Genomic DNA, 26725 nt, shown 5'->3' with positions numbered 1-26725 from the left:
AAAAATATAAATAATTTTTTAATCAGAAATATATAAATTCATTTATCTATTTTTTTAATCTATTCTAATACAATGATGATAAGGATTGTGATTAAGATTCAAATGTACCAATTTCTTTATGTTATTTTTTTATATATCTAATGAATTAAAAAAATAGTTACTATTGAATTATATATAGTTTATTACATGAAATTAAATATATTTATAATTGATATGTCAAATTGATAATATAAAACTATAAATATATTATGAAATTGTTATTAATTGATACGTGCAATTGATAACATATAATATTTTTTAATTTGATACTAATTGATGCGTGCAATTATAAAATATAAAAATATATTACGTTTAAATGATTCATATAAAAAATAGATATATTACATTTAACCTAAATGTATAAAAAAAATAGTTATATTACTCAATTTACGTAATGTTTAAAACAATTAGTGGCAGCACAAAAAAATAATCAGTAAAATTATTTCCTAAATTGGTTGAAAAGTCAGAGTCCTATATAATACCATTTTGATGACACACTCTAAGTTTTATCTCCAACTCAGTTTCCTTTCAAAATTCTTACATGCAATTGTGTTGTGAGTACATATTTTTCATATTACTTCATTGTTATCATATAAATATAACACGTATATTTTTATTTTTTGCAGTTAAATGGCGCCCAAAATTTCACCCATTGAAAAAATTAAGCCAGTAACATCCTGAAATTCTAGACATACTAAGTAATTAATTTTGTGCTCATGTGATTTAATTTATTCTCTGCATAATTTTAAGTGTATAATTTCTATGCTATATAAATATTTTTTTAGTATAAACAATTTGTTTAACTTAGCTAACAGAGATATGAAAACTACCTGCATGAAAATTTTATTTGTGACAAGATTGCATTGTGTACTAAGTGGCAGTGTAATTTAACTCTATGATAGAGTCAGGGTCGTGCAAGATGCAAGGTAAATTAGGCATCAGTCTAAGGTCCAAAAACAAATAATTTTTAGGCCTCTAAATTTTTTTTATTATTAACTATTAACAAATTTTAACTGATCAAAATAAAATAATTTAAAATCTCTTTTTTCCCTAAAAACTAGTCAATCAATATCATCTTTTTAAAAATTAACCAATATCACAATTAATGTCATTTAAAGTATTTTATTTATCCCAAAAAAGTAAGTCCATATTAACTTTCCTTTAACATATCTCAATTCCCTAACTAACGTATCTCACTCTCCAGACTGCATTCTTCACGTTTTTTCATCTCCTCATCTTCTGTTCATAAAAAAAATCTATTATTCTCCTTCCCTTGAATGAAACCTATTGTCTATTGATCAAACTTTGTCTCCGCGGCTCAACCTCTCTGGATTTGACATCGTTTGGATTCTGAACGCCTATAAATCGCATACATTCCGGCCAACACTAGTGTTGAAACCTTAAAGCTTCCGCCATCGACACCTACTGGTTCTTTTCCGACTACCGCCTTCCCCTTTTTTTTCGGTTAGTAATTGTTTAATTTCAACTGATTGTGGTTTTAAATTGAAACAATTAACACAAAGGTAGCAGAGAAGAAGAAGAAGAAAAATTTGGGTTTATTTGCACCGCCTAGTAGTAGCAGACACAGAGAAGAAGAAAAATTTGGGTTTGTCTTTGAAAGGTTAAATATTTTATGTTATATAGAAGTACTAACATTGTTCAAGTTTATCTAAAATCTCATATGGTGAAATTATAATATTGTATCATACTGATAACTTCAATAAATTTCATTATAAAAAATATTTACTTTATAATATATTTTGTCATTTTGTGTGCTGCTAAGTGTCAGATTAAGCTACTACACAGCAAGATTCATTGGTTATAAAAGTTTTATTGATAAGTCAAACTAAAGTGTGTATCTAGTAATATTATAAGCATATAGTATTATTTATAATAGCAGTAAAAAGATCTTTTACAGTGGAATCATACCACTTGTAAATTTGTTTATTGATAGATAAATTATCTACAATAAAGGTTTCTTTTGGTTATCTAATTTTATTAGTTTCTATAATGGTGTTTAATTGAATATAATATAATGCTTGTTCCTACTCTTTATAAATCATAAGAGATTACTTTTATTTTGAAAAACTATTCTTATTTAAATTTTGATTCTTATGATTTTAATTGTTAATTGAGTATTAACTTAAGATCATTTAATTTCAGAGATGAGGAGATTTTTGGTTGATAGAGCAAGTATTGAGAATGTGAATGTTGTACAACAAGAAGCCGAATTAGAACCGCCACCTAATGTGGTTAATGAGTTTAACCCAAATGAGATTGTGCGTGATCCAGGTCATAGGAAACAAACGAGCTTTCAAATATATTGCAAAGAAAAGATCTTAATATTGTGAATGCCATGGAATTAGTTGATGTTGTCAAAGCTCGGTTGGGCACAATGAGAGAGTGGCTGGAATAATTTTTTTGCCGATGTCCAAGGATTTTGTGTTGCTAAAAGTATTCTGGTACCAAATATGGATGACGAAATACCAGTTCGGGGTCATTCAAGAGCAGAAGGGAGGACTATCACTAATCTTCATCATTACCGTGCAGAGATTTTTTATGTTGCTATTGATAAAATATGTGTGGAGATGGATCACCGCTTTAGTGAAGGAAGTAACGTTATACTTGATTGCTTCTCATGTCTTGACCCCAAGAACTCTTTCTCCAAGTTTGATGTTGATAAGCTTGCTCGTCTTGCTGATATTTATCATGCAGACTTTTCTGATGATGACCGAGGAACAATTAGGGATCAACTTGAAACTTATGTGCTTCAAGTGAGAAGAAATGCTTCTTTTTCCACTCGTGAAGATGTTCAAAGTTTGGCTATGAAGATGGTTCAAACTGAGAAACATTTGGTATTTCCATTGGTTTATAAACTTATTGAGCTAGCTTTGATATTGCCGGTGTCGACAGCATCCGTTGAAAGAGCTTTTTCAGCAATGAAGATTATCAAGTCTAAATTGCGCAATAAGATCAACGATGTGTGGTTCAATGACTTGATGGTATGTTACACCGAGCGGGAGATATTCAAGTCACTTGATGATATTGATATTATTCGAACATTTACCGCAAAGAAGTCTCGGGAAGGACACTTGCCTCGTAATTTTATTTAACCCGCTATTGTAAGATTATGTTTATCTCTTTTATTTTAAACTATATTTTTGTTGACAAAATGACGAGTCTCTTTTATTTTGATTGATTACTATTTACATATTATATACAATGTGAATTTGCTATCTTTAAATTTTTGCCCAGGCTTTATAATTTTTCTGGCTCCGCCACTGAGGTGCAAGTGCACATTCTCATACTAATGTAGGTCCGCCACTGAGTTTAGCAACGGAATAAACTCCGTTGTTAGGTTGAGTTTCATGACGAACACGTCTCTTCCTACACTTACTCCCGTACCAAGGTCGAGTAACTGAGTGATGAATAGTGCGGAATTATATATGTTTTAGTTTCATTGAGTGGCCATTTCATAAGTTTTTCACTTAAATATATGATATGGTCCAATGTGAAGGATTATTATGTTACATTTAACTAAGTCAATATTGGTGACGAATTATATATCTTTCCCGCCTTTACTTCTTGGCATTCATTTTTAGGTAATTGTACTTTTAACTGCTTTGGAAAAATGAAAGAAATTTTCTAATATGGTCGAAAACTAATCAAATAAATAAAGGTGTTGCCATGTTCGTCTTGCTTTCAAAATATATACATTTAAGGTTGACCTAATAGTTAGGAGGAGGGACTTAAGGATGAAGGATAAAGAAGAAAAGAGAGGTAGTGGGGTTGAAATATTTTTCATTGACATCTATAGTAAAGGTGGTAAGAACTCTTGTGTATAGCAACTTTTTTGGGGTGCCATATGGTCATGACTCGTGATATTGATGAAAGATCCAAGTCTTGTTCGGGTCACACGGAGACAATGACGATTTTTTCACTAAACTAGATAGTTTTTGAAAACAAATTACTAAATTGGTATAGTATAAAAATAATTTATGACATATTATTTTTTGACAGCCATTAGGGAAGAGTCACCTCGAGTGACACCTTCAAATATTAATCATTATTTACTTTTTACATGTAGTGAAAAATATTTTTAGTTTAATTCAACAATATTTATAAAAGTTAATAAAAAAATCAATACTCTAAGAATATTTAAGAATTAAATCATATTTTTATTTTGATGTACAATTTTTAACTTTGTTATTTAATTAGTATTATAATTATAATATTATTTATTTAACTATTAAAATAACTATTCTATTTTTAATAATTATAAAAATAAAATATGAAAATAATTACATTATTATATAACTAAGAACTATATATAATATATATAATGATAATAATATAGAAATGCATAATTATACATAGTTACATATCTGAATCCGTACCATTTTTCTAAGGAAGAAAATTCAAACCAAACCCCAGCTGATTTTCTTTGTCAAAATCGGAGCAAAGTCGGCCAAATACTCAGATGTTTAATTTTTATTATCATGTCTAGTTGTAGGACTACCAATCCATGTTGATACGTGAGAATTGTTTTGGGGACGTTATGTAGTTTTTTTATTAAAAAAACTTAGATGGAGTACTAATAGTTAAAAATTAATTATACAAGCAGTAAAAAAATTTAATTAGAGAAAAAAAAAGTTTATTTTGATATTACACTTTTAACAAATTAAAAGCCATTTTAGATACAATTTTTCAGATAGTTACTGTTAGTATAAAAACGAACAAATTTATTATATATAGCAATATATGATTAAATGATAGCATGAAGAAAAAAATTACACCGCTAGTACATTTTAAATGAATTCATATAAAAAATAATATAGGTGAAATTTCTTTCATGATTTAAATTATAATTAAAATTTTTATTTTTATGCATGGTGATTGTAAACAGAAAAAAAAGGAAGAAATGATTGTCAATAAATAAAAAATTATATTAGATATAATTTTTAAAATAATTATTATAAAAATGAACAAATTTACCATATAAAAGAATAATAATTAGATATCAAATATACAAATATTTTACATTGTCAATACATTTAAACTAAAATCTACAATTAAAGGAAACAAAAAATTACATTAACATTTAACACCTAAGAACATATTGAAATTGAAGTTATTGAACTGATTGTAAAAAGATTTTTTAATTGTAAAACCAGAGAAATAAATGTAAGTTATTAGGCAAAATAATTTAACACAACGTGACCAAACATTGCCCATTTCTTTCATTCATGTTTCTTAACCAGAAAGTTTGTCATGCTTCTTGCTAACTGAGGGTAGTCTTCAAGTAGTTTTCGTTTTGAAAGAGTGTCATCCTCATTTTGTGGGGTCCATAATACCTTGCCAGCCTGTAAGTAATTTGAGCTTGTGATAATTAGTAATTACTGTTGAAGAAATGACACTAATTCAAATATAAAAGTGGATTAATTTGATATCTGATCTCTTACTAATAATTTGCTTGAGAGAAGGGTTCTAAGCTTTTGCAAAGCCTCCTTCAAATCTTTAGTTCCATTGATGTTAGGAAGCTTATGTGCTCCTTTAGCAGCTACCAAGATTGTTATCTGGTATAAGTACATCTCAAGTGTAAGAACAAACGATGCCAAACTTTTCCTTTTTGGATTGTTCAACTTTGACAAGAAAAGTTTTGTTTTTGTTTTTGTTTTTTTTTTTTTTGGAAGACATGGAATCAAATTTCTCAATCCAGCCGTAAAAATTAAATAAATATGTTTAATGATAAGACAATTGGGTTGGACCACATGTCTCTCTATTTAATGTTTACTTAGATGATAGAATTAATAGTGACAACCTGAAATATTCTGATAATACTGTTAACTGAGAAATCATGGAGCAAAGCCTTTGTTACCGTTATTAAGCCTATCATATTTTCCTCTTCTCCTATATACGTTTGTTAATGGCTATCAAATACACTTAGGAATGAGTTACATCTAGAAATATCTTCAAAATAAATTTGAATTGATGAATCCAATTTGAAATCTTCCACTTGCGCAACCCTATTGTTAAATGATACAAAATGGAGCAAGGAAGGATGAAAAAATTGTGGCACTGAAGCACTTTTTTATAATGCTTGAATTAGGAGTGAAATGAAAGATTATGCGGGTATACAAACAAAGTTTTAATTTGGAATAATATATGCATAGAGAGATCATACCATACCACTATGTACTCGGAACCAATCTCGTTGAGAAGTTTCTCTTCTTCAAATTTTTTGCTTTCCTCTTTAATCCCCTTTCCATCAAACTGCAATAGGCTATTAGTTGGTTAAAACTCTTGCTGATATTAGATGCAAAATTATAATTTGCCAAACAGCTGAAATTGAAGTACATAACACTTTTTTTTGCAAGGTGCATCACAATAGCCACTTTTCATGCTGGATTCCAAGAAATTGAAGCACATTTTAGAGTAGCTTTTTAATAATCAGACCATACCATTGAGTATACATTGCTAAACACATCACTCTGGATTTTTGTACTTCTCTTTTCTGTGTTGTTCAAATTAACTAATGTCTCTTCATCAAATTTGGCCCTTTCTTCATTTGATAGTTGGTTATAGTATTTCTCCCCATCCTCTTTACTCCGCTTTAGATCCACCTGCCAAAGATTGCTCATTAAAGATAACCTCTTAACAATTACATTTTCCTCCTACCCATATAAAATTTAGATTTTTTTTTTCTTTTTTTATAAGCTATAAAATTTAGATATAGATAATTAGATATAATAATAACCCAACAACTGCTATTTGCAATTTGGCCTTGAGAGAAGGATGGACTTACAAATGAATATCCTGCAATACAGTTACCAAGATGTCGAACCAAACTCTGTATTGTGTCTGTCACATATCAAATATCAAGTGTGTCAAATACAAAGCCTCATAGAAACAATGGAAGTTCAATGTTGGCTAAATCATAGAACAAAGTATAAATATATAGAGACACTAAAGAACTTTCAGACTAGATTGTAATTATAACAAAAGCTTGCAGAATTAGAGACAAGAAATTTCCTGGGTGAACAAAGAGCACAGTTGCTCACCCCTCCCCCATCCTTGTGCCTGTTTCACACCATCTAATCACAGTGGTTTCCACCTTGTTTTATGTATACCTATATCCATAGTTGATTTTGTGTACAACGGAAACAATAAGATTTGAACCTAAAACCTAATACAAATTACCCAAATCCCATACCATTAGGCTGAACCTAGTGAGTTTTAACTGAGGTGATTTGCTTCTTAGGGATGTGCAAGAAGCATTATTCCCAAAATAATAGAGCTCATAAACTTGATCACCAACGACCAGTAACCATGGATAAGGAGGAAGAGACTTGAGGAAAATGTAACCTACCACCATCAAATCCACACCAATTGACCAAAAAACACAATAATATCAATTGTCACAGAGGTTCAACAAAACCATATAAAAAATAGTATCTCACAAGACCAACATCATGACAAGAAAAATATAGCAAGCAATTCCTAAAACTACCTGTCAATAGATAGGTCAAACCATCCCGAGAGGATGTATCTGCAGTTTCTGCAATCCTGGTTAGATCCCTTTGTATTGTGCTTCCCATCCCACCACCCAACATTGCAACCTTACACAAGACACAGCAAAATATGATTAACAAAAAGTCCAAACAAAACCACTGAGACTCATGACTTTCACAAGGCATTTACTCTCACACTTCACAGGAATATATCATGTTTATAGTGCATGCCAAAATTAACAAACTAGTAAGTAATTACACAAACAGAGCACAAAAACAAGCATAATCCTAAATCTAAATCCCATCTATTCAGGATATCATAAATGTGAGACAGCAAATATACATACAAACTCAGCACAAAACTCGTTAGTTATTGATAGTAGTAGAAGAGGGATCACAGCAACAAGTGTTACCAACCTGAAGCTTGAGCACAGTAACTGAATTTCCAGTGCTGCCTTTATAGAATGAAACCAAAAACATACCCAATACGAAAATCAGAAAAAACATGAGTCCACTGTGACTTCCCTTTGCGGCCGGAGTGTCAGGAGAAGGGGCATCATCATTATAATAATGATGATGATGATGTCCCATTCTGTATGATTCTGAATCCCTGGTGTACGATTCTGAGGAGGAAGACTCTGAATCCGAATCAAAGAAATTCCCTCCCATCACGCCTCCGGACAAGGCCGAAGCCATGTTAAGGTTGCAAGTAACCAACAACAGCAAAAGCACAAACAATGCAATAGCACTAGCAGTAGCATATCTTCTCAACAACGCCATTTGTCTTTCCAATACAATGCAAATTAATTGAAGTCCTGCATTCAACTAAACGTGCTTAGTGGAAGAACTTTCTAATTCTACATGTAATTGCATCAAACATTAAATTGATGTCCTTTTTTCGAAAGCATATATATATATTTTTTAAAGGGGTGTCTAAGATTTCGTTGAGATTAAAATGTGTCAAAGATTGAGGATCACAATTCAAACCCCTTCCATTCCAACCATTAATTGCCGAAACTTCTCAGATCATCTCGAACAAAAATCAAACACAATATTAGTGGAGGCAGTTATAATATGCACATCAACTCGTCTTATACGAAGAATATAACTAGTGACAACATTAAGAAAAATTGAAATGTAATATTTCATACGAAATTCATTCAGCAATGAATACATATTACATATATGAACAAGAGATAGAGTAAATGTTCGCATTTCATAACATTAAAATATTATTACAAGACTTTACCTAATGGCTCAGTTGGCAACACGCCTAAAGAATCAAGCTTGTGAAAATATATCAGAAATTCAACCACGGAGCCAAAGTCTCTAATTGTAATTTGTTACAAAAAAATTACAAGACTTTCTTTCAAGAGAACCTGCTATAATGATTCAATGGTGAAGAACAAAACGTCAAATGAATATAAACTTTTATTAAAAAATTTATAATCAAAGGTAACACACACGGGTGAATGGCGGTGACGAGAAGCTTGGTATCAGGATTGATGATGAACAAAACGTGAAACGCTAATGTCGTTTTGGGCCGGTCCAGGAAGTACCCGTACCCGACCCGGATCCGTTTGAAGATAAACATTATGATTTTTCTCAGGTAAATAACTAAATTCACAAAAAATAATATGATAAATGTATCTGTAGAATTCATTTATCATATCTTTTTTAAAATTTTTATGATTAAATTTGAATAAACTTTTCAAACTCTCACACTTTTTGGACTATTTATCGTTTCTACGTCTGTGTGAGAAAGATTGTTGTATTATTAGAAGTGTGAGAGATAACAGCGATGGCGAGGCGAGGCGAGACTCGGAACGAGTCGTTATTGACTCGGGCGGTTGCGGCGGTCTTCGCCTTCGTGAGACACGCCGAGTTTGAGATCCTCTTCTTTCTTTTCTTTTTCATCGCTTATCTTCTATTCAAAGACATCGTAAGTTCCGATTATAACCCCCTCTTGTCTTTGTTTTCTTATTACCCATTTGTTCTATTTCCTCAAATTTTCATTCTTTTCTATGTGGGTATCGTGTCTGCGTAATTAAAAATAGTCTCGAATTTTGGCCCCATGCCCAGGGATCTCAATTCTTAATCTGTACTCGTAGAGCTTCAAATTCAATTTTAATGCATGATGAATGATCAATATGTTGTTGACTATGAGTGCCCTGTCATCGAATTCTTTGTAAATAATGATGAATTATTTAACTAAGTTTTGAGTTTTTAACCATTAGATAATTACTACTGCATATTGGTGTTGCCTCCTTGATGCATGAAAAAAAAAAGAGTTTATTTTCCTTCGAGCTAATTTATGGAGGTTTATCTGGATGCAGATACATTGGGTACACCTTCTAGTCATAAGATGTTAAGAATATATCTTTGTAATGTGTACGTTGTATTTGTTTGAGTGATAAGCATACGGTGAATTAGTTTCACACGGATGGGATATATAAACTATAAAACTAGATTTGATTTGAAATGTCAATAAGCCCTGCTATTATGTCGGCTTTCAGTGTCTGATGTTTCAATCCATTTCATTTGGAAGAGATTTTACAGAATTTATTTGAGCTTGTAAAATTGTTTTTAGCTTGTTTTAAGTTTTAACAAGTTTATTCGCGAAATGTATCTTTCTAGCTTATTTCATCAACTTTTATGGTCAAATTTATGATGCAAGTCCTCATTTGATGAGAGTTTATTGAATAAGTGCTTAACTAAGCTAGTTCCTAAATGCATTCTTAAATGCTTTGCAACATGACATCTTTTAGGTGATATAATTAGGTTAGTCTAGTGGTTGGGAAGGGGGGCTTAAGGGTTGAAGGAAGAAGGGAGGAGAGAGACATCATGAGTTTGAATCCCCTCACTGACATTTCTAACAAAAACTAATAAACTAACATTTGCCGACAAAAAATGGCATCTTTTATCATCTAAACTCTATTACCCCCTACTGCCTGCCCCATTGATATCATATTGTGCTTTTGGCAATGAGTTCTAACAGTAACTGTTTACATCAATTGCAGACATCAAGGCCTGACTATAATCAAATGTTCGTAAAGAAGCCCGGTGGACCAGAATTTTGGCCTTTTTAGAAGAGTTGGTGATTGGTCAGGTTGGATGTCTTTGTCCATAGGGGTATTCTTAGCGCACCATGCAATGATTTGAGGATTTCCTTTTGGATTTGTATCTAAATGTGTAACTTTATAGCCAAAACATGAGAAACTATAAAATTTGTACAATGTTCCGTTCCAATTAGTTATAGCAAAATCAAGTATAAAAGGCTTACAGCATTTGTTTTTGTCTTGTTCCAATTAGTTATTGGTCAGTTTAATTGGTTATGAAATTATGAGTTTATGTCACAAAATGATATCTTTGGTAAAAAAGTTTGTTGTAGTAATTTAAAGACAATTTGTGACTCATATAGGCCATTTTCAAAATTCAAACTTGCATTATAAAATCTTGTCCAAACATCCAATTAACAAATTATCCTGGGAAGAGTAGATAAATAAGTTAACTCCTGCTGAAGAAGCACAAACAAATGGCAACCTTTTGCAAAGATGTTACAGGGAACTTAACCTCCAGATATTTTTGAAAGGCATTTTTTAGAACATAAATGAAACTTGACATCATACACTAAAGTTTTGTATAACCTTCTATCTAGATTCTGGTCATTGCTCCTTGGCCATCTCAGATATCTTCTCCACTGGAACTTTAGCTACATCACCGCGTACTCCAATATCAGAAACATATCTGCTAACACAATACATACCACATCCAACCAATGCCAAACCACCAAAGCTGGCAGTCATAAACCTCAGTGGTGAAGAAACTACAGCACTAGCAGCAGCAAAGCATGATGCTGCTTGTCCACTCCTCCCTACACTGATGTTAGTGACTACAAGTAAACCTGTTTTGCAGTAAATTGCAAAGTCTTCACAGTTATTCTTGAAGACATGGTAACCACCGAATCCATTCTCAAGAAGAAACAGAGCGCGGTGAAGGACTTCATCAGTTGGATCAGAAAATGCGGTGGTGCAAGTACCTCCTCTAGCTTTGGCTAGAAAAAATGCAGGTGACACACTATATTCAAATAAGTATAGATCACCACCTGAGAGAAAACAATCTAAGCAGGAACAAATGACACCATCAGATCTAGTTTGATCACCACATCTTGGACATGGAGTGTCAAAAGTAGCACGAAGTGGTGGTGAACTTATAAGGAGACGGTCCAAGATCGTTCCTGATCTAGTTTCTTGCCCTGCTCTTCTGGTGAAGTGGATAACCATTCCCTCTCCAACATATATTCCTGCCATCTTACACCAAAAGATGAAGATTTCAGTAACACTGTTTATAATATGACAAAATAGGATCTCAGTCCAATTCAAAATTGGAGGGTAAAAAACATAGATTACAATGCATTAATCTGGACAAAATGCTTTTGATTCTAGAATTGTTCTAAATGATATCTTCCTTATTTTGAATTCTCTTAATGTGCAAATACAAATGAGTAGAGACTTTCTGATATAGTACACGGCATAAGTCATCCACAAAGTTGCAAGATGATGCAAAAATGCTACAAATTACAGCCACTGTCATTAAAATAAGACTTAAAACTAAGAATTAAGACAAGCACACTTGAATTTTTATATACGGTACTAATAGAGGAGAAAAAAGATGACCGTGATGGGCATAGATGTAAGCCTGCCTCCAGGAGTAAATGTGATCACCGGGTTTCAATTGTTCCCTATCAATCTTATTGGAAAGCACTCCCATTTCCCTTTGATTATTGATGACAAGTATGCAAACAACAACTAGATTATCAGATTTTAGATATCTGTGTGTGTTCTTTCTAAAGGTGAAGAATGGGAAAATGGATGGAATATGAAAGGAATGAAGTGAATATGAATATGAATGAGAACCAGGTTCCTGAATTCCAACCCAAGGAACCGACTCCTTGGCTTCTACGCCTTCCACTTTCTTCAATTTGACACTTACCACCTACGCTCCATATTTATTACTACGCTATTGCACGTATATTAAGAACTGTTTAATACTCTATCCTTTCCAAAACAGGCAAATACTAACTATATTTATGTTTTTGGGTATCTAATTTGGTGTGGTTTTATGTTTCTTCCAATTTTATATTATTAACTTCGGTTTTCCCTTAATTATAATAATTTTTATGGCAAATGTTAACCAATATCTTTGGAACATTGATAAAATAATTTTATTTGAAGGACTTTTTTTTATATTTTACTATAATCTCTACTATAAATATTTTTTCATTTTAGTTTTTTAACCAATACTCTAAGGATATTAACTGGTTAGAAAGACTCATTCTTTATCTTGGTGGTTCAAATATGAAATATCTCTATGTGCGTATTCATTTGAGTTTTTTTCTTTTAATAAATGAAGTATATGAAACTTTTATAAGGACGATTGGTATATTTATCACACAAGCTAAAACTTGTTCTTATTTGTTTCTATCACAAGATAGACTTTACCAAGGCTGAGAATAGATCAACCATTAAATCTGGAGAGAAAGTTTCTTTTACATATTTCTCTCAATAATCTGTTATTAACAGTTTTGTCTCAACAGATTTCAGTTTCGTCTCAACAGATTTTACTATAAATATTTGACCTTCTATATTTCTCTCAATAATCTGTTATTAACAGTTTCGTCTCAACAGATTTCACTATAAAAAAATGACCTTCTATCAATATTGAAATTCATTGTTGTAAGATGTTTTTATTACTATTTGATTTGTTCTCTAAGTTAACTAAGCAACACTACTTGTTTGTGTGGAAACCAAATCAACTGATAACTTTTTCTGTCATGTTCTCCACTCCCTCCCTCCCCTCGACTTAAAAAGTGACACAAGCATAGTGATTTTAATCAGTATGTGCCTCAAATTAAAAACCATCTCAAAAGAAAGGAGATTTCAATCCGTATGTGAGAAGATTTTGATACCTTTTCATTTTAATAGCAAACTGTTTCTCATGTATATTAATTTTCTCTATTTTTCTTTTGTGTCCTACGAAAGGCAAACTAATACTTCGAGCCTGGGATTGGCATCCTCTATCCGCATGGTAATTGTGTTCACAATTTGGCCATGCTGACTGGTAATTGTGTTCGATCGCCACACAAAAACATTCAATATTAATACTTCAAACCTTGGAAATGGAAGATTGTTGTTTTCCTTAATAATATTAATTTGCAAATTAGTCCATAATTTCCAGAAATTATGACTTGCCTTCAACAAAAGCAAGGGATTAAAGGGTGCATGTGCATAAACAGTTTTAAGTGTTTATTCAATAAATTTTTATTATGTTAAAGTTTCTCACAAATTTAATAATAAAACTTAATGAAAAAAAATGTTATGATAAGTTTCATTAAAAAGCTTGTAATTTCAAAATTGAAATATGTTTTTTTGTAAAAAGTCTTCCAAACATCCCAGGAAGAGTTAATTGCTGCTGAAAATGCACAAACCAACCCTTTGCAAAGACGTTACAGAGAACTTAACCTGTAAATACCAAAGGCATTTTTAGAACATAAATCAAACTTAACATCATACACGGCAGATCTTTGTATAAAACCCTCTTTCTAGACTCTAGTCAGTTTTCCTTGGCCATTTTAGGTATCTCCTCCACTGGAACTTTTGTCACAACACTGCGTACTCCAATATCATAGATATATCTTCCATAACAATATGAGCCAAATCCAACCAATGCACCACCACAGTTATTTGTCACAATACCAGCTGCTGAAAAAACCATAGAACCAGCAACAGCATAGCCAGTAATGCTTGTCCACTCCGCCCTACCGCCGTGTCTTCTACTGCAAGCAAGCCTCTTTTGAAGTAAATAGCAAAGTCTTCACAGTTATTCTTGAACACATGGTAGCTGCCAAATATTTTCTCAAGAAGAAACGAAGCACGGTGAAGGACTTCTTTAGGTGGATTAGAAGTTACAGTGGTGCAAGTGCCTCATCTAGCTTTGGCTAGAAAAAAGTACAGTTGACACTGCATACTCAAATAACTATAGATATCCACCAGAGAGAAAACAATCCAAACAGGAACGGATGCCACCTTCAGTTCTTGTTTTCTCTCCACATATTGGGCACGGAATGCCATGAGTAAAACTAAAAGAGATGATGATGAACATGAAAGGAAACGGTTTTGGCCTGGCCCTCTTATGAAGTGGATCACCATCCCCTCACCATCATATATTCCTGCTATTTTACACCAAAAGAAGAAAATTTCAGAAACAATGTAACATCTATCATCTATAATTTGACAAAATAAATTCTCAGTTCAATTCAGAGTTGAAGTGTGAAAAACACAATACTATGTTACACAATGCATTAATCAGGACAAAATGCTTTTTGATTCTAGAATTGTTCTGAATGATCTCTTTCTTATTCTGAATTCTCTTAACATGCAAAGAGACAGATGCATTTGAGATTTTCTGATTAATACACCGAATAAGCCATCCACAAAGTTGCAAATTTGAACATGATGATGCAAAAATCCTACAAATTACTGCCACTAATTGTCTTTTAAATATGTATTGGGTGTCATTGTGTCAATGAGATTTAAAATTAAGATAAACAACTGAACATGAATGAATATATATTATACATGTATATAAACCTAGAAATGTGTTACATTCGAGCAAATACAATACTAATAGAGGAGAAAAGAGATGACCATGATGGGCATGGATGTAAGCCTGCCTCCAAGAATAAATGTGATCGCCAGGTTTCAATTGTTTATCAATCTTATTAGAAAGCACTCCCATTTCCCTCCTATTATTGGAGTACAAAGTATGCCAACAATAACTAAATTATCAGATTTCAGATATCTGTGTGTGTGTTCTTTCTAGAAGTGAGGAATAGGAATATTGATGGAATAAGAAAGGAATGAAGTGAATATAATTAAATATAAATGAAAACCAGGTTCTTGAATATTAATGAACCGCTTCTTAGGCTTCTACACCTTCCACTTTCTTCAATTTGACACTTAACTAGGGTCCATGTTTATTATTGTTCAACTTTCAAGGTGCATTGTTACTCAGAACAATTTAATGTTCGACGTTAAAGGTGCGTTGAAATATGTCACTCCATACAATGGCACTATAAAGCCTCGTTGAAATACTAGAACCTGACTACATTGCCCTTACTACATCGCTCTTATATTTCAATGAGGCTTTATATTTAGTAGTATTTTATAAATATAAGTAACTTTTTGAAATAAAAACACATTCAATATTTACTGCTACCACATCAGTAACTTTTTGGCTGAAATATATGTTTGATCCCCTAACTTATTTATCAATTCTAAATTTGTCTCTTATGTTTTAAAATTTCTAAAATGGTATCCTAAAGAATTTTTTTAGTAACATGTTTGTCTTTGTGTGAGTTTTAATCCAAATGATGTTAAACATGTGTTACCAGCGAGTCAACTAAGGTTCCTACGTTGTAGAATGCAACGATGGTAACGTCATTCTGTCAGCTACGCTAGCGAAGTTCACCCTAAACAATGCCGACGAATTGCATTTCTTCGACATGGACCTCATTGATGGTTACAACCTCTCAATGATCATGAAACCACAGGACTGAACCGATGTCAGCAACTGTAACGCCACGGGAGAGGGAGGAGTCGCAACCGTCGTGACGCAAGTTTAATGTCATTTGAGTTAAAACTATAGAGAGAAAAAGAATGTTTCTAAAAAAATTTAAGGGACCAATTTAAAACCAAAAAATAAGTTAAGAGGACCAAACATATATTTTAACCTTACTTTTTACTACTTGCTTAAGGACTTGAATCTATTACTACTCACACCAATCACTTATCGGTAAATTAACCTCTAAAATAATAAGTGTTTATCAATTTAATAGCTAAAAATATTATTTTAATCATTAAAATCATTGAATATTAATTACTATAATCCTGTTTGCACAATTTTGAAATTGTAATAATAATTATTTTAATCCTATTTGTGACTTTCATCATTTAATCTAATTTCTTGTCTAGCAAAATGTTAAAAGATTACATTATGATATCCGGAAGCTGAAATTAATAACCTCTATTAAAATCTTTTCTATTTCTTATACTATTCCGATCTCACACTATCACACATGACACATATCTTCACCCAAATACAACCGTCCACATTTGCTTCCTCCTTGCCAGTTCAAATCCAAACATTCTCAAACACGAGCTTTCATTTTCTTTCTTTCAGAATTTTTCACCTTTAAACTCTCTGTCTCTCTCTCTCTCTCTTTTCATGGATTTCTTTCAGGTGATATATTTATTTAATGAAACATAGCTTCGCTAGTTTCCATCTCAGCATATAAACAGATAGTCATCACATCATTAGGACCTTAGATTGCTTGCCAAACGCAGACAAAATAAATTTTTCAGAGAATTGCCTTTTAGAAAGAAAAAAAAAATGAAGAAAAACAACAATACAAGGTAGAAACTCATGATTAGAAAAATAGGATAGGAAGAACTATATAGGTCCAGATAGAAAGAAGAACAATGAAGACAACAAGGTTGGAATTGAAATTCAGTTTGGATATTCAAAATGTCGCCACACACACACACAACAGCTACCACAGTACCACATAGCCAGTGAAATTCAGCAAGAGTTGCAGCCTCTACGTGATGGTCAATTTGAACAAAAAAAAATTGTCCCAACTTCTTTGCTTCTTCATCCGGATTAAGAGGCATTTCACACTTATTGATAAATTAACCTCTAAAATAATAAGTATTTCCTCCTTCCAAAAATAATAGTCATTTTATATTGTTTTATATATACTGACAAAATCATAATAAATAAACTAAAGAGAATAATAATTTTGTAAAATTAACATTATATCATCAATAATTCTTTTATAGATTTTGTTTTTTACCATTAATATCTATGTTCTAATATCTCCATTCATTCATGTCCAATTTTTAGTTTTTTCAAATAAATCAAATATATCAAGTGTTAGTAATTACACTTGATGTTCTTCTTACCTAGTTAAAACTTATTTATCTTATTATCTCATTAAATATCCTGTAGAATTTTTTTTTTATATTCATTTCTCTCAATAATCTATTATCAACAACTTCTCAATTGCTTTCACTATGAAAGAAATTGACCTTCTAACATGTTAATATTAATTGAGTATTTTGTTTGTTTAATTGTTTCTCTAAGTTGATGAAACAAAACCTATAGGTTTCGGTGAAACCAAATCAACTGGCCTCGTGATCTGTCTCATATCCTCTGCCCCCTCCGAATGTGAGAAGGTTTTGATGCTTTTCGTTTTAAAAGCAACCTGTTTTCTCAAGTATTATTTTTCTCTATTTTTATTCTACGAAAGACAGACTAAAACCCGTTTGTGAGATGGTACATTATTGTTTTCCTTAATGATATTAATTAAAATGAAAATTAGTCCACATTACACAACGTAACTAATTAGAGTTGGCTAGCTTAATTACATTGAACAAAGACGAGATCAAAAGCAGGGAACTAAAGTATGTTTGCTTAAATAATAGTTCATTATATGAGAGTTAATTTATATCACAAAACTGATTATGAAACTTCAAATCTCTTCCAAACATTCCTTAAATAAACTATATTCAGACTAGAGTAATAAATAAGTTAACTTTCACATGGAACAAGCACAAACAAATGACAATTTTACATGTTACAGGAACTTTGCCTACAAATATTTAACGAAGGCTAACAAAAATTAGAACAGAAACCAAACTTAAAGACCATAGATAATATAGTTGTCTTTAACTCACTTATTACCTGGTCAGCTGAGACCATGTGGTTCTAATTAACCAATCTCTCTCTGACATATATATTATAAATTTTTCTCCAACTTGAAAAATGTGATTGCACATTATATAGATATATATTGGCTGAGACCACATAGTTTAGATGAATTTCTCCAGACCGACCATGTAATAATTTTCCAACCCAGTCTTCCTTCACCACCTTAGGTATCTTCTCCAATGAAACTTTGGTCACATCACAACGTACTCCAATATCAGAATCATATCTGCTAACACAATACATGCCACATCAAACCAAAGCCAAACCACACAAGCTAGTGCTCATAAACACAAATGGTGAAGAAACTACAGTACCAACAGCAGCCAAGAGAGATGTTGCTTGTCCACTTTGCCCTACACTGATGTCTGTGACTACAAGCAAGCCTGTTTTGCAGTACATTGCAAAGTCCTCACAGTTGATCTTGAACAAATGGTAGCCACCAAATCCTTTCTTGAGAAGAAAGGAAGCGCGGCAAAGGACGGCTTCGGTTGGATCAGAAGATGCAGTGGTGCAAGTTCCTCCTCTAGCCTTGGCTATAAAAAAATGCAGGTGACACACCATACTCAAATAAGTATAGATAACCACCATAAAGAAAAGAATCCAAGCAGGTTTGAGTGACACCTTCAGTCTTTGTTTGGTAATCACATTTCGGGCATGGAGTTTCACGAGAAGCATGATGGGGTGAACTTACATGAAAACGGTCCAACATTGTTCTTGTTCCAGTTTCTTGGTTTCCGAAGCATTGGCAAAAAAAAGATGAAAATGTTAGTAACATGCGTAATTTATACAATTTGACAAAATATATAGGTTCTCAGTTCTACAAATTTATGCCACTATTTGTCTTCTTCTCTGAAGACAATGTACTAGGAGATTTATAATAAATCAGGCACATTACTCAATCAATTGAACTATACTCCATCAATCATTATTTGTCTTTAAAATATGTATTTAAGTGTCAAAGAGACTTCAGATTAACATAAAAATCTGAATAAGAATGATTCTTTTAATATATAAACCTAAAGTGTGTAGTGTAACATATATTAGAGCAACTACAAGATTAATAGAGTAGAAAAAAGATGACCGTGGTGAGCAATGATGTAAGCTTGCCTCCAAGAATAAATGAGATCGCCGGGTTTCAATTGTTCCCTATCAATCTTATTGGAAAACACTCCCATTTCCCTCTCATTATTAATGACCAAATACTATGTCAACAAACAAGAAAAATTATAAATAGTGACGAAATAGTTTATAATTCTAAAAAAATCCTCACTAAAATCTGTGACAAAAACGATTTTCGTCACTAAATTTGGTCACTTAATTATTCTTTAGTTTTCGTAATTAGGTTATTAGATATTTTTACGTATGCTTTCATATGAGTGAGGAACTAACTGGTTCTTGAATTCCAGCCCAAGGAGCCGCCTCCTCCGCTTCGGCATCTTCCACTTTCTTCAATTTGACATTTAATTACCACCACCGCTCCATATTTAGTAGTATTTAACTCAATGTTTATATAGAATATCGATTAAGAGCTCCTTTGGTAGTTACGAAAGGATACGATAACATAACGTCAAAAATTAAATAAGAAGCTGTATATATAAAAAGAAAGATATGAATGAAATAGGATAAAAGTATATATGATAAGTTTGATGAATATAAAATAGGTTAAATTGCAATTTTGTTCCCCAAGTTTGATACTTTTGCGATTTTCATCCCCTAGGTTTCTAATTGAACAATTTTATCCCCCAAGTTTCACATTTGAGCGATTTTAGTCCTTCTGTTAAATTTGTTGAGTTGACTATTAAATTAAACGTTGACTTCGGCTGACGTGACACTTACTACTGGACAATGTTGTCATGAAGTGCTTTTTAATTACGTTGTTAAACATGTTTTTTTTAATAAATAATAAAACAATAAAAATCCCCAAATATTGAATCCATCGTTCGATTTTCATCCTCCCTCATCCGATTTTTCATTCTCCCTTAAATGTTCTTCAAAATCCCCAAATATTGAATCCCTAAATGCGATTCTCCTCTTGTTGGCGAATGGCATTGGAAGGCAAAATTGATCCTGAGTGTTGTTGTTCCACATCAATGGCTAGTAATGTGGGTTCATATGCTCGTGAATCTTGCGCATCGAAAATGGGAAGGAAGAATCAAGAGCCCATTTACTGTGTGAGGTTAGATTCCTGACTATTGAAAGGGAATATTTTGGTGGTTGTAAAAGTTGATTACATGCAGTCCAGGATTAGGGTTTTTTATTGCATGTGGTTCATGGTTGCGGTATTTTAATAGTGAATGTCGTGCGTGGGGGAATCTTTGATAGAGGAACGTGTAGGGACAATGACCATTGTGTGTAGGGTTCAAATTTTTTCCCCCTTATATGGTTTCGTGTTGCTATTTGGGGTTAGATTTGTGAAATATTACAATTTTGGCATCGAAATCTAATAAGTTGCAAGTATTGTCCTTTTGTACTGTGGTTGTTGTGTTCATTAAATTTCAAGCCTACTGAAGTTAGAAGAATAAAACTGGGGATACACCTTTCTGGGATGTTAAATTTCGAGCCAAGTACAGTGTATGTGAATGGTACTTATGTGGAAAAATATTGGAGCATGGATGTGGATGAGCTATCTTATATTGACATGAAGAATCTGATAGAGAAGATGGGATACAAGAAGTACAAATTCATATGGTATTGACATCCAAGATACGCATTCAATTGCGGATTAAAGCCACTAAATAGTGATAGTGGTGTGTTACAACTGTTGCTTATAACAATGTGTATGAACTTGTTGAAATCTATGTGGAGCATCTAATTGATGTTCCAATTATTGATGAAGGGTTGGCCAAAGGAAGAGGAAAGGATTTTGTCTTAAGATAAGATTTTGAAGTTGTTCAGATTAATGATGCTGAAAATGATTGTGAAGGCGAGGGTCAGGGGCATGATGAAGTTGATGGTGAGGGACAGGGTAAGGATGAGGTTCAAGGTGATGGTGAGGTTCAGGGTGATGGTGAGGTGCAAGGTGAATGTGAGGTGTAGAGTGAGGTTCAGGGTAAGGTGCAAGATGAGGTTTAGGGTGAGGGTGAGGTGCAGGGTCAAAATGAGGTCGTTGATGATAAGATTATGTAGATGAAGACTATGATGGTGAAAATGAGCATGAGAGTGACTGCACATCCTTAGATGATAGTGACATTGATGAGGATTATGATTGAACTAGTGTGTTGGATCCACTATAGTTTGATCAAAGTCAACATCAACCACCACCCTTATAGCTTGATGAGGAAATTTCTCTTAACAATTGGGAGTTTGATGCAACTATAGTTGAATTTGGGGATGAGGATGGTGAAACTGATGAGTTGGACACCACAAGAAGTAAGGATGAAGGGGTAGAAAAGAAGAAATTTTCAAGATTTAGAATGCTTGCGGATGATACAGATGTTCAATTTGAGTTGGGGATGATATTTAATAGCAAATTCGAAGTTAAAGAAGCTATGAAAACCTTCTCGATGACCAATAAGAAAAATCTAGTTGTCAAGTATAATGATTTGACGAGATTTGTTGTTAGGTGTATGTCAAGTTGTCCATTTTTGTGTAAGGGTTAGTAAACCAAAGCGTAGAAACCATTGGTCGATAGTTACTTTCAGGAATGTGCACACATGCCATAGGACTTCTACTAACAGGCAAGCTACAACTGAATGGATAAGTAAAAAAATCGTTCCCTTGTTAAGACATACACCAACAATAATGAGACAAGGATTGATTGCATATACAATGGAGAAAGGGGATTGTAAGTTATCTATACATCAAGCTTATAGAGCTAAGTGCAGGGCAATGGATAAAATTAAAGGTGCAACTAAAAATCAATACTGTCATCTAAGAAGTTATGATGTTAAGTTGCTTGATACGAACAAAAATAGTACAGTTATTATCAAGTGTGTGATGGGTGCTAAGGGTCCTATTTATGAAAGAATGTATGTGTGTATTGAGGCATGTAAGATTGCCTTTGCAACAACTTCTAGACCATTAATTGGGTTAGATGGTTGCTTTTTAAAAGGTGATTATGGTGGTCATTTGTTGACAATTGTAGGTAAATATGGCAATAACCTAATGCTACCTATATTGCATATGCAATAGTGGAGTCAAAATCTACAAACTCACAGTCATGGTTTTTGGGGTTGTTGCTGGCAGATCTAAATGAAATTCAGAGAAATAAATGGGCTTTTATTTCTAATCAGCAAAAGGTGATATTTATCATACTTGTACAATGTGTTTGTATTAAAGTAGCTTCTTCATGTAAATTTGTTGGTAATTAATATCTATTTTTTTCTTACACATGGACTAGTTCATGCAATTAAGGATCTAGGTGAAGATGTTGAACATCGTGTATGTGTCAGGCATCTATATAGCAACTTCAGAAAGAGGCACCCATGGATGCACTTAAAGGAATTGATTTGGCAAGCTGTTAGAGCCACAACTATTGCATAATGAAAAAAGGTTATGCAAAAGCTAAAATAGACTCATGAGAGTGCATGGAAGGAGTTGGATGACCTAAAAGCATCATCATGGACCAAGTCAGCATATGACCCAAATACTCAATGTGATCTACATGTGAATAATATGTGTGAAGGATTCAATAAATGCATCTTAGAGTTAAGGGGCAAGCCTATTATTTACTTGGTAGAAGGGATTAAGGTATATTTGATGATGTGGATTGCCAAGATGAGGGAAATGATGTTGAAATATAGAGAAAGATGTTGAAGGTTAGACTCCTACCTAGTGTGGTGATGACCAGATATCATTATTTGAAGTGTCAAAAAACTTTCAGAAATATGTTGTGAATATAAACAACAGAAAATGTAGTTGCAGGAAATGGAAGTTAACTGAAATCTCTTGTTGTCATGCAGTTGCATGCTTGTGACACAATAATTGCAAACCTTAGGACTATGTAGTTTATTGGTACAAGTACGTATATTTTGGTATAAGTATGTTTTCTTATAATGCAATGCATATATTAGACTAAGAGTGCTTATGTTTTGCACGAAAACCACTTATTTGTCCACTTACCCATATTATATTTGAGCATGTAATGGTCCAGACAAGTGGCTAGAGAGTGATCTTCCACCAATTAACCATCATGACATGAGAAGAGCACCTGGAAGACCAAAGAAAATGAGAAACAAATCAAATGATGAGCCAATAGACGAGTTTAAATTACCTAGACAACAAGCAAACTGTGAAAATTAGGTCACAATAAAAGGACCTATAGAGGTAAAACAATTGCTGATAGGGAAATTCCAAAGGGTGGAAACAAGAACAATCTTACACAGTCTTACTTTGGTTAATTTTGTTTCATGAAAATTAAATGCATTGGCTAATTTGTATGTGTGCTATGTGGCAGAATTTGAAAAGGAAGAATGATGCAACACCATCTGCTATAAAAAAAAAAGGTTCATTGCATTGGTTTAGTTTGTTTCATGGAAATTCAATGCATTGGTTTATTTATACTTATGTTTGTCTAATTATATTATGTTTTTATATATAATATAATGAGATAAATGAAAAGTCAAGAAAATAAAATTAAATAAAGTAGTAAAACAATTTTAAAAAGTAGAAATTTTTTGTGTAAAACTTAAAAAAAGGTCATAATATAGATAAAATAAGTTACAATTAAAAATTAAAATAAAAATATTAGTTTCCTTTCAATGTCTAAAAATTAAAATGTCTTTTACGAATGCTATTTATCAGGGAAACTTTAGTTGCATTGTATATTCAAATTTTATAATCATTATTATAGAAAAATTTAACCATCACTTCTTCAACTTGAAAATAATTGTCTGCGCAATTATTAATAAAAAATATACCACCGCTTCCTCTTTTATGTGTGAACTTGTAATTTAAAAAAAAATATTAGTTTGTTTTATGGAAATTCAATGCATTAATTTATTTATACTTATGTTTGTTTTATATTGTATATATCAGAAATCCAAGAAGGATGCAACATTTAAATATGCACATGATAAATCGTCTGGATCAACATAGGCTAGACCAATCAAGATCATTAGTTCAACTAAGTGCACGTATGCAATCTGGTGCACTTACACTAAGCCATATCTCATATCAAAGTATTGTTGCATCAACATTATAGACTCAACACTTTTAGGATAACTTTATATGTTATGTTTATTTTGGAATACTAGATACTTTGTGGGTACTGTTATAGATTTATGAATTTTGGTATATGAAGACTTTCAAGGTACCTTTATGGGTTATTTTATGCAGCGTAGGATGAACCACTATGATGGTACCATTTATGTCTTATGTATTCTCAAACATCTACTTATTTTGGATGACTTTTGATATATAATGTTATACCTTTATGGGTTATTTTATGTCTTATGTATTCTCAGACAACTACTTATATTTTGTATGGTTTTGGAAATACTTAAAATGTTCTGATGATTCCAATGGTGGAATATGAAAATGTTTTGTATTAGGCAAACTTAGAATATCAATGACCAATTAATCAATGATGTAGAGGTTATTAATTTGTCAAAACCAATTAAGCAACAATAACCACAAGTATATGTTAAAAGAAACTAGACAACCTTTTTCATTCATCAAATATTTCAATACATTATGACAAAAAAACATCACAACCAATTGGGTTCCAAATACTACATCCTAAACAAAGTAACTAAACAACTAAGTCAAAAACAACATTGTAACAACATTTTACCAACCAGTTGTAGTTCACTGAACTACAAGTGTTACATCAGCACCTTCTACCAACAATTTGTACAAACAACAACATTACAAACTATTAGACAGGATTGGCCAAAAACTTGTTTAGTTGGATTGGCAAGTGTACTAATTCGTTCAAGTAGTAATTAAAACGGTAAGATCAAGTGTCGAGTCCACGGGGACTTTGACTATACTCAGAGTTTGTATATGTCCAATTTTAAGCAATCAATGAACTAAATTTGATATTAGTCAAATAATGATATAAAATATAAAATTTGACATAAATGAAGATAATTAAGCAGAGCACATTAAAGAGATAAAATACAAACACTCAGGAGGTGAGTTATCGGTTGAAGTAGAATTACGGAACGTGTTGAGACTCAGCCTACCAAAACTACTCTTAATGCAACATTAAGGGTTTTTCACTATTTAACGTTATTTCGATTATTACATTCATCCACTAGCATACCCTAACCATGATTCCTCGTGTAAAAGAGCCTAAATTACCTAATTTCACTTCTAATCCCTTAAGAGCTATATCAAATAATTTTCTTTAAAAAGAAAGATGCCTAAATAAGGTTAAATAATATCATTCTATCCCTAGACATGGATTACCTAGATGCTATTTTCAAGTTCTTAGGAGATAAACATTTTCCAATGCATAAACCCTATAACACTACATGAGCATGTGTGATCAAGCCATAAATATGATATTAAGCACATAAAAGAGACAATAATATCAAAATAATATTAAATAGATAGTTAGAATTATTATATCAAAAGTGTTTAGTTGTTGAGCTCCCAACAATGAGTAGTTTAGCCTCTCATTATCATGAGAGACTTACTAATACAAAAAGAAAACAAGAGGTGTGGAAGAAAATGGAAGAAAGGGTCCCCAGGTAAATGAGTTCTCTCTCTTCTCTCGTGCCTTAGCTTCTTATTTTGGTCCCCCAAAAAGACTCTCTGATTTCTCCTTTTTTTTTCCTTTAAAATGCAGCACAATTATGTTTTTTGACATTTACCGTGCGCTAAGCCTGCATGTGCTCGCTAAGCGCACATGAAAAGTCCAGCTAGCATAAGTGATAGCGCGCTAAGCCGTAAAATGTAGACTAAGTCGCAGATGCGGGCTAAGCCTGACCTCCATGTTGGCTCCTCGCACTGAGCGGTTGTTGACGCATTGAGCATGCTACTTCAACCATCTTCCAGACCTCCTACTGTGTAATTCTACAAAAAATACACTCTAAAACATTCTAAATTAGCTAACTTTAGAATTTATTAGACAAAAACTCAAAAGAAACTAAATTCACAATGTTTTAACACAAAAGAAGTAATAAAAAAGACAAAAAATTAGATAATTGTTATGTGATTTAAATATTCAAATTACGTAAGCATATCAATTATCAACAAACACAATGGCCAAAATAAGACCAATCTCTAACAATATCTCTTTCTTTTCCATTTCTTTGAGCTTTGTCTATAATTCCTTCTCCTTTATATTTGACTCATTCTGCTTTCTCATTGGACCCACCATCATTCTTTCCTCACGATTGAGAGGAGGATCATACCAATCAAAAAAATTGCAACCTTTTCAAATAACAATAAAAATC

At 32.4% G+C, this 26725-nt stretch overlaps 5 protein-coding genes and 1 pseudogene across 9 annotated transcripts; 2 read left to right on the top strand and 4 right to left on the bottom strand.

The window, feature by feature from the left end:
• Window positions 1–2510: 2510 nt before the first annotated feature.
• Window positions 2511–3152, top strand: LOC114396257. The gene has a single exon (XM_028358159.1). It carries the CDS (start codon window positions 2511–2513, stop codon window positions 3150–3152), a length of 642 nt encoding a protein of 213 aa, XP_028213960.1.
• A 2088-nt stretch (window positions 3153–5240) lies between these two features.
• Window positions 5241–9198, bottom strand: LOC114394590. Its single transcript, XM_028356215.1, has 8 exons — window positions 8800–9198; window positions 7968–8365; window positions 7550–7658; window positions 6845–6900; window positions 6501–6662; window positions 6229–6312; window positions 5502–5615; window positions 5241–5402 (listed from the first exon to the last, which is right to left on the bottom strand). The coding sequence occupies exons 2-8, from the start codon at window positions 8328–8330 to the stop codon at window positions 5280–5282; spliced, it is 1011 nt and encodes a 336-aa protein (XP_028212016.1). The 5' UTR covers window positions 8331–8365; window positions 8800–9198; the 3' UTR covers window positions 5241–5279.
• A 60-nt stretch (window positions 9199–9258) lies between these two features.
• Window positions 9259–10858, top strand: LOC114394592. Its single transcript, XM_028356218.1, has 2 exons — window positions 9259–9492; window positions 10571–10858. The coding sequence occupies exons 1-2, from the start codon at window positions 9352–9354 to the stop codon at window positions 10637–10639; spliced, it is 210 nt and encodes a 69-aa protein (XP_028212019.1). The 5' UTR covers window positions 9259–9351; the 3' UTR covers window positions 10640–10858.
• Window positions 10859–10970: 112 nt separating this feature from the next.
• On the bottom strand, window positions 10971–12506 carry LOC114394591. 2 transcript variants are annotated; one of them, XM_028356216.1, is made up of 2 exons: window positions 12227–12506; window positions 10971–11853 (listed from the first exon to the last, which is right to left on the bottom strand). In XM_028356216.1, exons 1-2 carry the CDS (start codon window positions 12318–12320, stop codon window positions 11216–11218), a joined length of 732 nt encoding a protein of 243 aa, XP_028212017.1. In that variant the 5' UTR covers window positions 12321–12506; the 3' UTR covers window positions 10971–11215. The 2 variants fall into 2 exon arrangements, with proteins under 2 accessions (XP_028212017.1, XP_028212018.1); XM_028356217.1 differs by having other exon boundaries at window positions 10971–11860; window positions 12227–12336.
• Window positions 12507–14162: 1656 nt separating this feature from the next.
• LOC114396247 lies at window positions 14163–15347 on the bottom strand (annotated as a pseudogene).
• Window positions 15348–18174: 2827 nt separating this feature from the next.
• LOC114394580 lies at window positions 18175–19910 on the bottom strand. Of its 4 annotated transcripts, XM_028356197.1 has the most exons (5): window positions 19770–19906; window positions 19462–19582; window positions 19002–19106; window positions 18695–18913; window positions 18181–18606 (listed from the first exon to the last, which is right to left on the bottom strand). In XM_028356197.1, exons 2-5 carry the CDS (start codon window positions 19553–19555, stop codon window positions 18572–18574), a joined length of 453 nt encoding a protein of 150 aa, XP_028211998.1. In that variant the 5' UTR covers window positions 19556–19582; window positions 19770–19906; the 3' UTR covers window positions 18181–18571. The 4 variants fall into 4 exon arrangements, with proteins under 4 accessions (XP_028211997.1, XP_028211999.1, XP_028211998.1 ...); XM_028356196.1 differs by having other exon boundaries at window positions 18175–18913; window positions 19770–19910; XM_028356198.1 differs by lacking the exon at window positions 19462–19582 and having other exon boundaries at window positions 18176–18913; window positions 19002–19114; window positions 19770–19907.
• Window positions 19911–26725: the final 6815 nt, after the last annotated feature.

Source organism: Glycine soja, chromosome 18 (genome assembly GCF_004193775.1).
Source record: "Glycine soja cultivar W05 chromosome 18, ASM419377v2, whole genome shotgun sequence".
Classification (NCBI taxonomy): Eukaryota; Viridiplantae; Streptophyta; class Magnoliopsida; order Fabales; family Fabaceae; genus Glycine; species Glycine soja.
Note: the sequence above shows the minus strand (reverse complement) of the source record. Positions and strands in the feature narration are given on the sequence as shown.

Coding starts and splice junctions, on each gene's coding strand:
- LOC114396257 (XM_028358159.1), top strand. CDS start 2,511: ATGGATGACGAAATACCAGTTCGGGGTCATTCAAGAGCAGAAGGGAGG.
- LOC114394590 (XM_028356215.1), bottom strand. CDS start 8,330: ATGGCGTTGTTGAGAAGATATGCTACTGCTAGTGCTATTGCATTGTTT. Junction 6,663..6,844: donor GTATTGCAGGATATTCATTT/GTAAGTCCATCC, acceptor AATCTTTGGCAG/GTGGATCTAAAGCGGAGTAA. Junction 5,403..5,501: donor TTCTCTCAAGCAAATTATTA/GTAAGAGATCAG, acceptor AATTACTTACAG/GCTGGCAAGGTATTATGGAC.
- LOC114394591 (XM_028356216.1), bottom strand. CDS start 12,320: ATGGGAGTGCTTTCCAATAAGATTGATAGGGAACAATTGAAACCCGGT. Junction 11,854..12,226: donor TTACATCTATGCCCATCACG/GTCATCTTTTTT, acceptor GTAAGATGGCAG/GAATATATGTTGGAGAGGGA.
- LOC114394580 (XM_028356196.1), bottom strand. CDS start 19,555: ATGGGAGTGTTTTCCAATAAGATTGATAGGGAACAATTGAAACCCGGC. Junction 19,107..19,461: donor TTACATCATTGCTCACCACG/GTCATCTTTTTT, acceptor TCGGAAACCAAG/AAACTGGAACAAGAACAATG. Junction 18,914..19,001: donor TTACCAAACAAAGACTGAAG/GTGTCACTCAAA, acceptor ATTTTTTTATAG/CCAAGGCTAGAGGAGGAACT.
- LOC114394592 (XM_028356218.1), top strand. CDS start 9,352: ATGGCGAGGCGAGGCGAGACTCGGAACGAGTCGTTATTGACTCGGGCG. Junction 9,493..10,570: donor ATCTTCTATTCAAAGACATC/GTAAGTTCCGAT, acceptor CATCAATTGCAG/ACATCAAGGCCTGACTATAA.